The sequence below is a fragment of the Nannospalax galili genome, unplaced genomic scaffold, assembly GCF_000622305.1.
Source record: "Nannospalax galili isolate Female #2095 unplaced genomic scaffold, S.galili_v1.0 scaffold744, whole genome shotgun sequence".
Classification (NCBI taxonomy): domain Eukaryota; kingdom Metazoa; phylum Chordata; class Mammalia; order Rodentia; family Spalacidae; genus Nannospalax; species Nannospalax galili.
The window spans coordinates 1,982,030-1,999,745 of record NW_008351509.1 but is presented as its reverse complement, the minus strand read 5'-3'; the positions used below and the strand labels follow the sequence as shown (position 1 = coordinate 1,999,745).

Sequence of the window (17,716 nt, the reverse complement as noted above, 5' to 3'; positions counted from 1 at the left end):
AATAATCAGATACATACAGATTAGAGATGCATGTGCCAACATCTCAGTGTTAGTAGCAAAAACAATGAGTCTTTCTGCAAGGAATGATATATTTTAAAATGAAATGGAGATCTTTTTTTAAAGGTTAAAACATTCATTCAATTTTATGTCTTACAGGGCTTATACTGAGTTCAATATTGTATAACTAACTGTATTAACTCAACTGTGAACCTAGAAACTTGCACCCACTTGTGAAAGAGATGTACTCTTGGTCTGGAGTGTGTTACTGAATATGTTAAATCTGTAGTGAAATGCTTCTTCTAATCATGCAGTCATTAAAAATTTAAAGAATGATAAAAAATTTTAACAATAAAACAAAACATATTTTCTTTTTTTTAAAAAATGCATATGCATGTATTGCCTGCATGTAGGTAAGTGCACCTGCGTTGTGCAGTGCCCACGGAGAACAGAAGAGATTGTTGGATCCCCTGGAACTGGAGTTATGGACAGTTGTTAGCTGCCATGTGGGTACTGGGATTCAAACTCAGGTCTTCTGCAAGAACAGTCAGTGTTCTTAACCGCTGAGCCCCACAAAACAAATTTTCATATAAATGAGTGGATTTAATTATAGTAGTCAATTATATTTCAATAAAACTTTTAAAGCTACAAGGACATTTTGGGGACAACTGAAAATGATTTTATATGTTGCAAATATTAGTCAAGAAAAGAAGTTATTCATTATTGCTAAGTACCACAGCAGTGCTGTAGTAATGTGAAGTTGTTCTCACTCCAAGTAGAGCTGGGCAAAAGATTTAGAATTTAGTAGTGTCAGGATAAAGGAAATTTACTTTTAAGCAGTACAATAAGACAAGAAAAAAAGGCCAATAACATGCCTCAGTGGGCAAAAGTGCTACCTGTGCAAGCCTAATGACCTGAATTTTAATCCCCAGAACCAATACAAAGCCAGATGCAGTGCTTTGCGTCTGTAATCCCACACTTCTACAGAGCTAGGAGATGAAGACAGGAAAATTGCCCAGAAACTCACAGGCCAGCTAGCCTAGAGTTCTAAGACTGAAAAGAAAGAAGGCTGGAGAAATGGCTCAGACATTAAGAGCACAGGCTATTCTTGCAGAGGACCTGAGTTCAATTCCCAGCACCCACATGGCAGCTAACAACCATCCATAACTCCAGTTCCAGAGGATCTGATATCCTCTCCTGACTTCCACAGCATTGCACAACACGGGTGCACTTACATACATGCCGGCAATACATGCATACACATAAAAGAATGAAAATAATAATTTTTTTAAAAAAGACAAGGGAGGCAGAAACATGAGAGACCCTGTTTTAACAAGGTGGAAGAGAGAATGGACTCCTGAAAGTTGTCCTCTGATTTTCCACAGGAGCACAGTGGCATGCCCATGCCCATATACATCATACACAGAGAGAGACAGAGACAGAGACAGAGAAAGAGACACAAAGAGAGAATAACAAATTAAAAACTTCAAAAGAAAAATAAAGGCATAGATATGGATAGGAAGATATATTTATTCTCAGGTGACTGCACATGTGGGAAACTGAGAAATCTACTGCAGTTAACCAGTGAATTTAGCAATTCCTCTGGAAATAAGATCAATTCAGGGGCTGAACTGTAACTTAGTGGTGGAGCACTTGGCAAGGATTTATGAGCACCTGGGTTCAGACTCCAGTGCGGAAAATAAGTAACTTATATTTTTGTTCTCTTTTTTTGTATGTTTTTGTATTGTTTTAGTTCTTTTTGAGACAGGGTCTCCCTGTAGCACCAGCAGCACTCACTATGTAGACCAGGCTGGCCTTGAACTCACAGAGATCTGCCTGCCTCTGCTTCCTGAGTGCTGGGATTAAAGGTGTGTGCCACCACACTTGGCAATTTATATTTTTATATACCAACAAACTATTAGAAATATATTTTAGCCCAAGATGGTGGTGCACACCTTTAATCCCGGCACTTGGGAAGCAGAGAAATGTAGATCTCTCTGAGAGCAAGGTCAGACTAGTGCTAACAGCGGTCCATAACTCCAGTTCCATGGGATCCAACACCCTCTTCTGACCTCCTCAGGCACTGTATGACATGGGTGCACTTACATACATGCAGGCCATATACACATATACATAAAATTAAAAAAAAATAAATACATTTTTATAAAGTTGTTAAGCTTGGCATGGTGGTACACACCTTTAATCCCAGCACTTGGATTTGCTTGGAATGTTCTCTTCCATCCTTTCACTCTAAGGTGGTGCCTGTTTTTGACAGGAAGGTAAGTTTCTTGTAGACAAAAGATGAATTTTATTTCTTAATCCATTCAACTAGCCTGTGTCTTTTGGGAGTTGAGGACATTGATGTTTAAAGTTATTATTGAAAGATGCATCAGCACTCAGGAAGCAGAGGCATGTGGATCTCTGTGAGTTCAAGGCCAGCCTTGTCTACAAAGGGAGTTCCAGGTCACCTGGGGCTGCAGGGAGAACCTGTCTCAAAAAGACCAAAAAAAAAAAAATATATATATATATATAATATATATATATATAATTAGAAATTAATTCAGATTTGTAAAAGTTCCATGAGGAAATATAGAATACTGCCTTTGAAAATTAAGTCTACAGCCATACCACCCTGCACACACCTGGTCTCCTCTGATCTTGGAAGTTAAGCATGATTGGGCCTGGTTAGTACTTGGATGGGATTCTGCCTGGGAATACTGGGTGTTGTAGGCTTAGTGAAAAGACCAAAAAAAAAATATATATATATACACATATATATATATATATATACATATATACACACACACACACTTTATGAGCTAGGTGTGCTCCTACATACTTTTGATCCATGGTACTCATGAGACTCAGCTGGGAAGACTTTGAGTTCAAGCTCAGCTTTGGCAACATAGTAAGACCTTCATCTCAAACAGACAAACAAACAAAACCCAATTTAAAAAACAAATAATGGCAGTGCAGGTGATTGAATCTGGAATCTTGAATATGGTAGACAAGCATACTGCTGAGCTGTATCTCCAAACACTCTTTATTTTTTAGAGAAGTATTAGATTCACAGCAAAATGGAGCAGAAAACACACAATTCTTCCATATCCTAAAACCACCCCCCTAAACATGGTCTCCCCAGCATCCAGCCTCAGAATGGTCTATTTGCTACAATTAATGCCTACCTTGACATGTCATTGTCATCCAGAGTGCACAGTCTGTGCTATGGTCATTCTTGTTATTATATAGTCTATGAGTTTGAACTAATATACAGTGGCATATAACCCCCACAACATCATACAGAATAGTTTCATTAAAACTATTCACTGCCCTACAACCTACAAGTCCTCTGTACTCTGTCAATTCTTCCCCCAAATCTCCCCAGCCAACACTTAACTTTTTACTGTTCCAATGGTTTTGCCTTTTCCAGAATATTACATAGTTGAAATCAGAGAGCATGCAACATTTTCAGATTTGCTTCTTTACTTAACAATATGCACCTAAACTTGGTAACTTTTTTTTTTTTTAGTTTTTCGTAGTCCACTCTCTGGATAGTCCTCAGATTACTAATCCACCCACTGACAGACACCTACCTACTGCATTTTGGCAGTTATGAAAAGTCTGCTAGGGATTGGAGAGATGGCTCAGATGTTAAGAGCATTGACTGCTCTTGCAGAAAACCCGGGTTCAATTTCCAGCACCCACATGGCAGCTAACAATCGTCCAAATTCCAGTTCCAGAGGATTTGATACACTCTTCTGGCTTCCACAGGCACTGCACAACATGGGTGCACTTATACATGCAGGCAATACACTCATACATATAAAATAAAAAATAAATATTTTTAGAAAGAAAGAAAAGTCTGCTATAAGCAACCATGTGCAGATTTTTGTGTGGGTACGAATTTCAGCTCCTGTGGCTAAGCCCTGTGGAGCTGCTGGACCCTATGTAAAGTATGCTTAGTTTTTTCAGAAACTCCAAACCTCTTCCAAAGTGGTTGTGCCATCTGCATTCCCATCAGCAATGAACATGAATTCCCGTTCCTCCACATATTCGAGGCCCCTGAGCAGTGTCAGACTGTCCCCAGTTCCCACAGCCTGGTAGAGGTGGCACTTGGGAACCTCAGGCTACTCATCACCCATCTCCTCCATCAGAGTTAAGTTTTTTGGTTATTTAGTCTAACTGTAAGGGCTTCATCAGAGAAAACAGACAACAAAATCTATCGACACTAAGAGAAGTAATAGCAAGATGTTACCTCAAAATTAGACTTCATCATAATTAGCAAACATGAATGTACTTCAGACCTGATAATTGGTCAAACACATGCTTGAAAAGTTGAAAACAGAAATGACTGTTTCATTTGACACCTGTAATGGGCAGCAATGTCAAGGACATACTTATGTAGTTTCACAGATAAAAACACTGCAGGAAAATATTAAGGAAAAAAACAAGAAATTCTTCTATTATGCACTCATTTGGCACTTGTTGTTTTTGTGTTGTGAAAGCTGTGAAGAAGCTGGAAACGAATGCTCAGGTGAACTCAAGGTTCATGTCATTGCTCTGAAAAATCAAAACTAAACACTACACTAAAGGTACCTGTTCGGAAATCTTCCAAAAATGGATGTAATTGGCCTTCATTTAACCTTAAAGTTTAGTTCCCAAGGTGCTGTTCCATGTACTTTTGGGGTCAAACAGACCAATAGTTACAACAAAGGTGAAACTGACAATAACACAGGAATGGAGGAAGTCTGGTTCTTCATGACGCTCGTGAGCACCAGCTGAAATTCAGCCAGAGCTACAGACACTTTTAGTCTGTCCACCATGCCCTGGGCCAGTTTCCTTCTAGATCTTTGACCTCTTGCTCTACAGTATTTGCCTAAAATCTATCTTTCAAGTACAGTTTTGGAACAAAATAATTGGTTCCCAACACAAGTACATTGCCCATAAGGATTGGGGAATTCAGGAGCAGAGGCCATCTGTGTTTAGCTGTGACGTCTAATGCGCATCATCCTGCTTTTCCATGGACATTATCACACAGTGAGTCCCCTTTGATGAATGATCGACGCCCCTCAGTCCACGTTTTCCTCTGTAAACCTGCATCCCCACTGCCCTCTAGACAACAGGCACCTGACCCAATCCAACCAGGTAGAAGATACATCCCTTGAACACTATATCTTACATTCTGGCACAGCTTTTGTCCCTCCAGACCAGGGTCCCCCTGTTCTAGGGGTTGTCGCCTCCCTCTTTGGAGGTGCTAGCTGCACCTGCACTTGTTATCCCTTTCTCTCCAGGGACAGAGTCCTCCGTGATTGGTCATGGCCTGATTACCAGGACCCCAAAACACAGTGGGAAGGTGGCCAGAGCCATCTCCTTTCCTTCCCACTCCATCCTGGAAGTCAGCTCCTCCCAGGCCTTCGTCTGCACATCTCTCTTGCCTTCACCTGCGCAGGGTCTCCAAATGCTCCCAAGAGCCTCGGCTTCTGTACAAACAACTTCAGGAAGGCTGGTGAGCCAGCTCCATTACCCTTGCCCCTTAAGTCCCACCAAGGTGGGTGACAGGAGGAAATACCTGACTCCAGATCCATCCAACCTTTTCCCGATTGGTGTGCAGCATGCAGACCAGGCTAAGTTGATGTAGGCTGATGAGAGCTAGAGAAACCCAGACACTTTTCTGTGCCATCAGCACCTCATCTTTTGGACACAACAGCTTTTGAACACATCCGCCTCTATGCTGGAACGAGAGGAACAGTGTTGCATCATACCAGACAACTCCTTAAATGCTTTTTATTCTGAAATACCAATGCCCTTTGGCCAATGACCAAACTTTTGGAGGATTTCTTTGTTCCTGAACTCCGGCACTGTTCCTCCCCAGTCAGTCTCTCCAGGCATTCTTTGCTTTCCTTAGATGTCATAAAACATTCTAGCTAAATGTAAAAGTTGAGCTGGGTGTGATGGCACATGCCTTTAATCCCAGCAGAGGTGGGCAGATCTCTGTGAGACCTAGGCCAGTCTGGTCAGCCTGGTCTCCACAGCAAGTTCCAGGACTTCTGTGGCTATAGGGAGAACCTGTCCCAAGAAAGGACCAAAAAAAAAAAAAAAAAAAAAAAAAAAAAAAAAAAAAAGCTGAGTCCACACTAATGACAGAGCACCAGGCTCATCCTTAGGTTCTGTAGGTGCAAGCTGCATACTCCACTAACAAGCCTGCTAGGACCACACCCAGCTCTCCAGGATGCAAGTCAGGCACTCAGGAAACTCTTCCCTCTCCTGCAGACATCTTCAATAGTGTCCACCGACCCCAAGCAGGAGCAAAAAGGACACAATAAGATGGCTTGGTGTGGAGCCTTCCTAACCCTTCCTAGCAGCTGGCCTTCCCTGGTCTGTCTTGAAGGACCCCTGCCCAATGCAAACAGTTGACCCTCTCTTCCACCTGTTGCTCTCCCAGTCTGCCTATATGGAGTTGTGAAGAGCCAGAAGGACTTGTCACAGTAAAGGGGTCTGATGTAGCACAGCTCACAAGAGGCCTCTGGGCAACAGGTAGGTCAACATGGGAAAAATGTAAGGAAAGACAGTGGCCTGACCAACTAAGAATGCTGTTTTTTATCAAAATCTTAGCAAAGATGCTGCAGCTGTAAACCGGTGATATAGCCCACCAGGAGGCTCTGGGTTCAATCCCTCACACCGTAAAGAAAAAAGGAAATTAGCAAAAGCAAGTAGATAAGGTACTTGGGAAGGTCATGAAAGTCTGAGAATGAAGCTGAGGATCAGGAGGTGCTCTGGGACCCCTGCCACTCTCAGAGCCACCCCCACCATCTTTGCATGTCCAGGCTCAGAAGCCCAGTTCCCCAAGATGGCTTTAGATACTGGTTCAGTAGGAACTAACTTTCTAACAGAGGCCAAATCTAAAATTTGAGATGATGGAAATGCCCTGATCTGTCACTAGTAACTATGTCCACAGCAAGGCTGCCCCAAACAAACTCTCCCCTCACTTTCTAGTGCCACACTGCACCCTAAGGACACATGCAGACAGTGGTGATGGGATGGATACGACAGTCCTAGGCAAAAGGGTAGAGGATCATGAGGTAAAGAGAGGGTTGTGTTAGCTCAGCATGTGAGTACATAGATGAAGATGGAAAGATGGGAGAGAAAGGCTAGCAGAGCCTAGGATAGGGCTCTGGGGCTTTAATGTCCAGGAGACCGGACCTGGCATGGCAGGGTGGTTGATGGGACTTGAGTAGCACCCTCTAGGGCCACAGGGAGAATTACTCGGCCAGCTCGTCAGTTCCAAGCCAGCTAACGTCTCCTTAAACTGTTCTCTTATGGGTAAGTGGCTGTTGAAACTCTATCACTCACAGAGTGGTGCTAATTTCTCATTGGAAAGATGTCACCTACTAGCAGTAGGTTTTATTCAGACCAACAAAATTAGAGTCCTCTCCCCCAGCAGCCACAGGTGGTAGACACAAAGCCCCTTAAGGGCTCTGGAATGTGAGAGGAGAGGGTGTGACACAGGCAGGACACAAGTCACTTCTGGCCAGCAGCTGTGAAAGGATACCTTCCTCACTCAGCATGTCCCAACATGGGGGAAGAGATGGAGGAGTCAGCAAGCTGGTGTCACTTAGAAGACCAAAACTATTGTCTAAAAACCCATGTGTATATCATTTCTTCATTTAGAGCAGACACAATCTATTGTAATTGACTTTGATGGCTTAATTTACATTTCTATAATCCGTAATATACATACGCAATACATAATCACACCTAATATTCTGTCTCTTTGCCTCAGAGTATGGTGGTCAAATTGCCTTGCTCTTAAGACCAGTTATTTGGAGGAAAACACTGGTTTAAAGTGCCAGCTGTGTGGTACAGTATACATGCACACAATATCTGTCAACTGAAATATGAAATATGTGCAACTAAAAAGAATAAAAGCCTTACTATGTGTGAATGTTTGTGTCCCCAAAACTCAGGTGTTAGAAACTTAACCTCCAATGAACCAGTGTTGGCGGGGAGAGGCAGGAGTTTAGGTCAAGGAGGACCTGCCTCGTGGATGGACTAATGCCACTATAAACAGGCTCCTGGGAGCTCTCCCTCTGCCACTCTCTTGAGATCAGGTGATCCTCAGCATGTAGCCATAGGGTACCACCCCCACCCCCATGGCAGAGACACAGCCCTCCTCTCCTTGACCATGGGCTTCCCAACATCCAGAACTAAAAGGAGTAAACTTCAGTTCCTGACAGATGATCCAGCAACAAGCCTTAGCAGCACAGAGACTCATCATGTCCCTTAGAGAAGGCCTGGCAAGGGTCAGGTCTTCATCTTTAGGGCACCTGATAATCAAAATATACTGTTTAAATACTAAAGTTAGATGTTAAACATTTTTAAAACATGTTAATTTGGTCTTTGACAATTATGTGATGGCATATGAATAATCTTGGCAAAAAACACTGGCTAGATTTTGCACAATGATTATTGGCTCACACAAAATATATCTTAAAAATGAGATTCTCAGCTCGTCATGGTGGCATGCCTTTAATCCCAGCAGAGGCAAAGGCAAGTGGATCTCTTGTGAGATAGAGGCCAGCTGGTCAAGGTCCAGGCCAGCTGGGGCTACAGGGAGACCCTGTCTCAAAAAAAGTAAAGATTCTCAGTAAGTTTAAGATAATTATGTCCTGATCATAAATGGTCTTTATTTAAGAATAAATATTCTTGAGCCCGTGGGCCTTCTAAGTGTGCGAGGCCCCGCCCCCTTCCTTTCTGCTGGAGCAGCCATCTTCCAGTGATTCACCAAAATGACAAACACAAAGGGAAAGAGGAGAGACACCCGCTACATGTTCTCTAGGCCTTTTAGAAAACATGGAGTTGTTCCTTTGGCCACATACATGTGAATCTACAAGAAGGGTGAGATTAGACATTAATGGAATGGGTACTGTTCAAAAAGGACTGCCCCACAAATGCTACCATGGCAAAACTGGGAGAGTCTACAACGTCATTCAGCATGCTGTTGGCATTGCTGGAAACAAGCAAGTTAAGGGCAAGATTCTTGCCAAGAGAATTAATGTGCACATTGAGCATATTAAGCACTCTAAGAGCCAAGACAGCTTCCTGACGTGCGTGAAGGAAAATGACCAGAACAAAAAAGGAAGCCAAAGAGAAAGGGACCTGGGTTCATTTGAAACACCAGCCCGCCCCACCCAGAGAAGCACACTTTGTGAGAACTAACAGAAAGGAGCCTGAGCTGCTTAAAATACGAGAATAAAAGCCCTAAACATAAATATATATATATATTCTTGCGGGGCTGGAGAGATGGCTCAGCAGTTAAGAACACTGGTTGTTCTTGCAGAAGACCCGGGTTCCAATTCCAGCACCCACATGGCAGCTAACAACTGTCCATAACTCCAGTTCCAGAGGATCCAACAGCCTCTTCTGTCCTCTGAGGGCATTGCACGACATGGGTGCACTTATCTACATGCAGGCAATACATGCATACACATAAAATAATAAATAAAATATTTTTAAAAAGGAATATATTCTTGTGATTCAAAATCAAATATTTTAAGAGTGATAAAACTAATAAAAATCAACACGAAACTTTTATTTAAAATAGTTGTAACAGGCAAGTAGACATCTAAGATATTTTTCTCATCTAAAAAACATAGACTTTAAGGCTCAAAAGTAAGTTGCCAAACTCAAGAATAGAATTAAATTCTCATATTGCAGATATTTAATAACAAATAGTTGACCAACTGATTGTAATTCTAAAGTTGTACAATAAATTAAAAAAAAAACTTCCTAACTTTTGTTCTTTACCAAAAAGTCATGAGCTGATGAATTAACAATAGGAAGTTAATAATTTTAAGAAAAAAAGGCACATTCAGGCAAAATAGTCAAGGCGATTTATAAAATGCAGTGCTATAATTCTGTACATAATCAATTGACTGCAAATAAATTACTCTGAAAAATTCTTAAACACAACAGGAGAGTTTTTAAAAAGCAGGCAAACACGAGGGCACTGCCTCTGTTAGTGGTCCTCTGTCGCCAATGAGAGGCTAGCAGGAAGGTGCAACAACAGATAGTTTCAGGTCTCACAGTCCCACGTAGGGTCCCAATGCCACAATCAGTTAACATCCGCTGCTGTCAGAGACTAGATCTCCGCTCTGGTCTTGGCACACACTTTGTAATTGCTGCTCTCCATAACACGGGGGCAAGTAAGAGGCTGAGTGTAGTCACACTTAGTATAAGGAGGTACACCTGCAAGAGGTGAATGGAGAGAAGAGTCACAAGAGCATCAGAAGGTGTAATTCAAAGCACCATCTCCCTTGAACATAAGGAAGTACTGTGGTCTCACTGTACAGCACATGCTGAGCACGGTCTCACTGTGCATCAGGAAGATACTGCTGTTGTATAGCAATTTCCTCCAAGATAAAACTTCCACCTTGGAGAGAAGTTGGATAAACAACATTCTAAAGGAAGGTAAACAACAAGTTGTTCTAAAGAAAGGTAAACAACAGGGTTATCTAAATGGCGGTAAATAACAGGACTTTTTGGTAATTTTACTTATTGGTATATTTTTTATTGAATTTTTGTGTATTTTATACATAATATCTTAATCATCTTTATACCCTCTTTCCCATTGGCACCCTCTTATAGCTCCCCCACTGGCTTTCATACATTCTGCCATCTATATGAAGGTCTATTGAATCAAATCAGTGACATCTTTATGTGTATGAGTGGCTTGTATGCATGTATGTAAGTACACCCATGTCTGCAATGCCCATGGAGGTTAGAAGAGGGCATTGGATTCCCTGGAATTGGAGTTACTGATGGTTATGAGCCACCATGTCAGTGCTGGGAACTGAACCCAAGGCCTCTGCAAGAGCAGCCATACTCTTTAACTTTTCAGCCATCTCTCCAGTCCCAACAACAAGATGTTTTGAAGGGAGGCAAAATAGTCCATCCTGCACAGAAGCTCATTGACCTCAGGAAGTAAACAACTCAATAGCTTCAGAAAGTCCATGAAATTGAGGAAGCTCACTAGGCCTCTCCCTTCCCAAGTATATATAAGCCCTAAGGAATGCTGAGAGCTCTCAGACAAACTGAGCCCTTGGAAGAAGCAGAGACCAGCAGAGCTACCTGAAGAAGCAGACAGACATCAGTGGAGCTACCCTGACAAGGCTCAGATCAGCTGAGCTGCCTGGAAAGGACACTCTCCAACCTGTTGAACTGCTTGCAGGCTGTGCAGTGAGCTCCAGCTTTCCTGCTTTCCTGAGTGGTCATCTATGCTGGGGTGGGCTTTGGTGACACAGCTGTCTTTGAGTCACTTCTCCTCCTGTAAGTAACCCTAATAAAGCTCACTGGGTTCACCAATTTGAACTTTGACCCTTACTTTGGTCTGTCATTGGTTCCCTATCTGGGGAGAGTAAATGTTTGTTCACATCTCCCAGGAATCTTACAACTACACAGCACATGCTGAGTGTGATCTCAGTGTCAGGAGCACAGCACATACTGAGTGGCTCACTGAGTGTCAGAAGGTACACTGCGAGCCTGAAGCTTAGCCATCCTTTAAGGCCAAAATAGAGCCACGGGGAGAGGACATTTGGAGAGGGAAGAACTGAGATTTGACTACTAACAGAAAACTTTGGTCAGTTCTGATAAATTCCAAGGTATCAGCCTGGATTCTCCACTAGTCTGAAAATGATCCCTACATGTCTGCTTATAAGCCAGAGTGAGTGACCAAAACAGGATTCTTTTTCTTTTATTTTTTAATTTTATTTATTATTTTTTTTTATTGTGTATGAGTGTATTGCCTGCATGTATGTGAGCGCACCCATGTCGTGCACTGCCACGGAGGTCAGAAGATGGTTTGGATTCCCCTGGAACTGGAGTTAAGGACGGTTCGTAGCTGCGTTGTGGGAGTGCACTGCCACGGAGGTCAGAAGATGGTTTGGATTCCCCTGGAACTGGAGTTAAGGACGGTTCGTAGCTGCCATGTGGGTGCTAGGAATCAAACCTGGGTCCTCTGCAAGAGCAGTCAGTGCTCTTAACTGCTGAGCCACCTCTCCAGCCCCAACAGGATTCTTTCTTATCCCATGATGCAGCTCTGCAGGTTCAGTGATGCCTGTTATTCTCCAGCAAGGTCTACACTGTACTTTCACCTTCCCAATGCAACTTCCTCACACTCCTTACACAAGGACAGCTTTTGAACTGCGAAGGCCCCACAAGCTTCCCTGTGCTTCAGTGGGAGCTTTGGGAAACAGCCATACATTGCAGGCTTTTTGGATGTTGTTAATGTGCAAGGTAGCACCCCAGCTTTAAAAAGTGGGTTTACTTCTCAGAAACTGTCAGTCTCTTAATTATAATTATTGTAGAACAATAATGGCATCACTTCTTAGCCTTTTGGCTAAGATCAAGTATAAAATGTAATGGCAGCATTAACTAGTAACTTTCACCTGAAAATTTCCACATCTTGTATGAGAAGGGAACAGCCAAGTCCACTTTCCATGATCCCACCAAAAGCTTCCTCCCAGCCCAGCTCAGTGCCCACAAGGTACATGCTGCTGCTTCTGGGGCTTGGTGTACCTGGACCACTGAGTCAGGCCCCGCAGGAGTTAGGAGTATCCACTCTTTCCTAGAAATGCTTGCACTGAAGCATTCAATGTGCTCCACAGGACCGCCACGTCTGTCAGATGATGGACATTCACCACCTGCTGGACACTCACCTCACGAGAGATGATGCCTGCTCTCCGTGCTCGACTTCCTAGGACAAAGGAGAACTCGCTAACTTGTGCCAGTCCTGCAGAGACGATCCACTTGATGTACTGGCTGCTCCTTGGCAGGATGAGAGACAAGACCAGCACTGCCAATACAAACTGAAAGAGCTGTTTATCACATCACTGTTCAAGACCAAAAGCCAGACAAAATCACCCACATAAAACAGAACCGAGATGGAAAACATCAATGGCTGACATTGTTTCTAGTCACAAATTAAGTAGGAGAGTACACACAGTGGCATGTCAGATACCCAGAAGGCACCAAATAAATGCAAACTATCTTAAATCTAAATAGAAAGTGGCAAAATAAAAGGTTTGGGTTGGTTGGCAGAAAACAAGCCTTCTCCCAGCAAATCAAATCAACAGTATTAAATAGTAAGTGTTCAAGGTCGAAATTCTTTCTGTACATGAGATGTTCTTCAGGTGAGAACAGCCCAGAACTGACAGGCACCTCATTAGCTGAAGAGGCAGCTGTACTATAAATTCAGCAGCAACACAGTCATTAGTGGTCATGAGGATGGACACTGAGAAGTGCTTGCTGGATTTCTTGCATGTTGACATACACTTCCATCAGTACAAAGCACTGGCTATTCCTTAGACCCATCTAGAATAAGCCCACATATCCAGAAAGATGCTCAAAAGTCAGATCCTAGGAACACTCAACTTAAAATATCTCAATTCTGAATAAAACAGAACATCCCGCCATCCAAACCCCTGGTCCAGACCTGCCTCCTAGGTTTGCTAAGGGCACTGTGGGTCAGGGAGGACTGCTCCACAGTCATGCTTGGAGACATGAGTGTTGATGGGGCTTTATGCAGCAGCTGGCTGGAAATGAGGCCCATCAGGAAATGCTCTGCTGTGCAAATGTGTAACAGAGCAGTGTGGATGTCATCAGTTGTGAGTGCTAAGAGAATGCCTCATACCTTCATGATCACCACGGACAGGGTGAGGAATACCAGCACAGTCAGCTCGTATATCACAAAGGTGGGGAACACATGAAGTCCTGTGGGAGACAGGAACAAGATACCTCAAAACAGGAACTGTCCCAATCTACACTCAGTCCTTATCATTTCTCACTTGGCTCACAAAATAGAGAAGCCACAGGGAAGACCTTCCCTAGATATCTGTTTCCATACTCCTCCAAAGAGGCGCAGAGGCAGAAGGATAGGCAGCTGCATGCAGGTGGATGAGTCTCCGCCCACTCAAAGCCTCATCATCTTCCAGTACCTGAGGCCCTCTCTATCAGAAGGCCTTGGCCCTGGAGTCAAGACCATTCAGCAGCCAGGAGTGGTGGCGCACACTTTTAATTCCAACACTCAGGAGACAGAGGCAGGCAGACCTCTATGAGGCCACTGTGGTCTACATAGCAAGTTCCAGACCTGGTAAGACTCTGTCTCAAAAAAACAAAAACAAAACAAAGCAAAAAAAAAAAAAAATAAAAAAAAAAAAAAACCAAAAAAACTCCCCAGCCTTTTTTTTTTTTTTTGTTTTTTAAAAAAAAAAAAAAACCAAAAAAACTCCCCAGCCTTTTTTTTTTTTTTTGTTTTTTAAAAAAAAAAAAAAAAAAAAAAAAAAAAAAAAAAAAAAAAAAAAAACTACACTCAATAGACTACTCAGCCTCTTTCTGTTTTATTCACAAACACAAAATAATGTCCTCTTTCCTTCATAGATAATTTCCTCTTTCCTGAGAATAGATATGCCTCCCCATGTGGTTTGGGACTCTGTGGTGTATGCCTACCTGGCCCTCCTGCCTCTCAGGCTGTATGTCTAGACCCTTTTGAGCTCTCTCTCCCTCCCCCAGCCCCATCGGCTGTAGCTGCTCTTCTATGGTCCATTCTTAGAGTTTGTACCCATAAATCGGACTGCTACTCCAAATGATCCATGGACCTACCACCTCCCCTAGCCACATCCCCTAAACATTGTTCATGCCCCCTAAGTCCTGTGATGGGCCCCTGGAGTCTCCTCATTGGCCAGCTGATTATGAGTTCTATAAGCTGATCAGTCCTGGACATCCCTCCAAGACTTGTACCTCCAGCCCCTGCAGATTTCCTTGGTAATATCAGAGTTTGGATGTTTGGGTGTCATATCCCATCCTACAGGTATAGCTGAGTTCATGAGAGTATGTGGTATATGGTGATAGTTATCCTGTCCCATAATAATCAGGGCTGGCAGAGATTCCCCAGGTAGAGCCCATGTGGGACAGGAGCAACCTGCACATTGGAGCACCTGGGCTCTCTGTCTTCCTGGATTCCTGCCTGCAGCCCACCCAGGCAGAGTTCTCTTTTCCAAAGCTGTGGATAACTGCTAAGTGACCCACATCCCTCCCTCATGACACCCTATGCTGGGCACTGGTCTGGCTTTTCCCATTTCTAGCTGGGTCATGATGACTCTCCTGGCACGATCTTATTTGCTTAGCTCATCTACAAAGGGAGTTCCTGTACCTGCTCTGCCAGCTGAGAACTCCTTTGAGATACCAGAGCCTACCCAGAGCCTTCCTGTTCTGCAGATGGCATTTCCTTGCCCAGATGAATGTGAACAAACATCTGGGAAATCAAATCCACCAAAGTCAATGCTGAGAACGCCAACAAAAGACAGGAAATCTGCATTTCAAGACCTTTGCCACAGTGACAGGAAGGCAAATGAACTGCCTGCTGTCCAGTTGATGGTTACTCTCATGGTGAATGTCTCATTCTTGATACAATGTAAGGTAGACTGTACAGGCTCAGTCACTGGCTGATGTAGATACTGGCCAGTCTCTTGGCCTCCAAGTGTCTGTTTCCTTATCTGTAAACACAGATTTGGGAGGTGGGTAGATAATATTTGCCAAGTAAAGCAAATGGTCAGCCTCATGGTCAGTACAGGCCACAGATGACCAATGACCAGCTGAATGAGGTCTATAAGATACTCCCAAAGCCAGGGCCCATCAGGTATGTGACAATCAACTTCTAAGACCTACCCCAGGCCCTGCAGGGTCTGCTTCTAGAATCTTCTTATTGCCCAGTAGAGATGAATACCTCAAAACTGAACCTTGCTCAATGAACCAGATGAGGATGGTAGGCAGTGCCAGTCAGCAGCCTCTCCTCTCTAGAGGCATAGATAGTGCCATAAGGACCCTGATCTAGTTCTGCCACTGTAGCCTGCTATGGACAAACTCAGGTTGAAACCCTCTTCACAGGGGACTATCTGGAGTCAGGATCTAAACCAGGTAACAAGGGGCAACAGGTAGGAGTAAGTTCCACCTGATGGGACTGCACCTGGTAAGGTAAGGGTCTGTGAACATTTACTGATAAACAAACTTTGGAGTGAGAGATACCTACCGTACCTACTGTTTAAGATGCCTGGTTTGGGGTATATTTTAGTAACATCCCAAGCTAATAGAAGCACAGAAGCAGCAACTGATAAAATGTAAATGAATGAGTGTGACTGTGTCCTAGTAAAACTTAATTTGTAAAACAGATGATAGGTGCCGGGCGTGGTGGTGCATGCCTTTAATCCCAGCACTCGGGAGGCAGAGGCAGGCGGATCTCTGTGAGTTTAAGGCCAGCCTGGTCTACAGAGTGAATTCCAGGACAGCTGGAGCTATAGGGAGATCCTGTCTCAAAAATACGCCCCCCAAAAAACAAAAACAAAAACAAAATAGATGACAGGGGCTGGAGAGATGGCTCAGTGGATAAGAACACTGGCTACTTTTGCAGAGGATCCTGGTTCAAATCCCAGCACCCATATGGCAGCTAACCATCCATAACTCCAGTTCCAGGGGATCCAAAACCCTCTTCTGGCCTCTGTGGGCATTGCGCGACACGGATTCACTTATATGCACATAGGCAAAACACTCACACACATAAAATAAAAATAATAAATTTTAAAAAACCCAAACAAATGACATATTGGATTGGGATGTGGGCCAACCCTGGTCACTGGGAAGAAAATGGGCTACAAAATCTGGTATTACATTTGCACTATGGTTGCTACCCACATGACCCCAGGTCATGAACTCTGTATCCTCACCATGGAAACCCCTTATTCTCCCCATCATCCTGTACTTTCCTTTAACACAGAAAGTTTTTCACTGTGTGCCAAAAACCACTCCTTGTTCCTCATGCCCTTTAAGTACAATCTCTTTTAAAGAGCCCACTTGCCAACAAACGGTTCCTGTGGCTGTTGCTGACTAGTGCTGTCCTTGGACTTGCTAAAGAGTGGCTGTAGGTATGCTTGGAACTCACTCAACTCAGGTTGAGATGTCTTCTGTGTTGAGTGGATGCCATTTATGTGATCAGATCCCTGAGCAAAAAGATGTCCTGGTGAATAGAAGTAGAATTTCCTTTGATGTACTTAGCATGAAGAACCAAAGCATATGCACATGGAGTTGTTATACTGACTGAAACCAGGGTTCTCTGCATAATGAGAATTCTAATTTAAAGGTGATGAAGCAAGTATTCTGTTCAAATAACATACTGGCAGAACTCTGGGTTTAACATGAGCCACTCTGGGGAGGGAGAGATGGCTCAGTGGTTAAGAACATGTATTGCTCTTGCAGAGGATCTGAGTTTGGTTCCTAGCACCCACACTGGTGGCTCACAACTGTCTATAACTCCAACTTCAGGGGGATCTGATGTCCCTGGCCTCCATAGCACCTGTTCTCATGTGCACATCCTCACAGACAGATATATATATACATACATAGACAAAATTAAAAATAAATCTTGGGACTGAAGAGATGGCTCAGTGAATAAAAGCACTGGTTGCTCTTGCAGAGGACCTGAGTTTGGTTCCCAGCACCCACAGAGCAGCTAACAACCACCTGCAACTCCAGGTCCAGGGGATCTGATGCCCTCTTCTGACCTCTGCAGACACTGCATGCATGTGGTACACTTACATATATGTAGGCAAAATGTTCATGAACATTAAAATAAATAAATCTTTAAAACAAACAAGAACCACTCTGAAACATGGAT

At 43.4% G+C, this 17,716-nt stretch overlaps 1 protein-coding gene and 2 pseudogenes across 8 annotated transcripts in view; 2 read left to right on the top strand and 1 right to left on the bottom strand.

Moving 5' to 3' along the window:
* The first annotated feature begins 2,611 nt into the window (after positions 1 to 2,611).
* LOC115066843 lies at positions 2,612 to 2,730 on the top strand (annotated as a pseudogene).
* Positions 2,731 to 8,667: 5,937 nt separating this feature from the next.
* On the top strand, positions 8,668 to 9,250 carry LOC108491564 (annotated as a pseudogene).
* Positions 9,251 to 9,562: 312 nt separating this feature from the next.
* Positions 9,563 to 17,716, bottom strand: part of Tmco3 (transmembrane and coiled-coil domains 3) — a 49,095-nt gene continuing 40,941 nt past the window's right edge. For all 8 annotated transcript variants that reach the window (XM_029553720.1, XM_029553721.1, XM_029553722.1 and 5 more), the window contains 3 exons: positions 13,685 to 13,764; positions 12,711 to 12,860; positions 9,563 to 10,242 (listed from right to left, as the gene is read on the bottom strand). In XM_029553720.1, the coding sequence (XP_029409580.1) occupies positions 10,129 to 10,242; positions 12,711 to 12,860; positions 13,685 to 13,764 (344 nt within the window). In that variant the 3' untranslated portion in view covers positions 9,563 to 10,128. The remainder of the gene's footprint in view (positions 10,243 to 12,710; positions 12,861 to 13,684; positions 13,765 to 17,716) is intronic.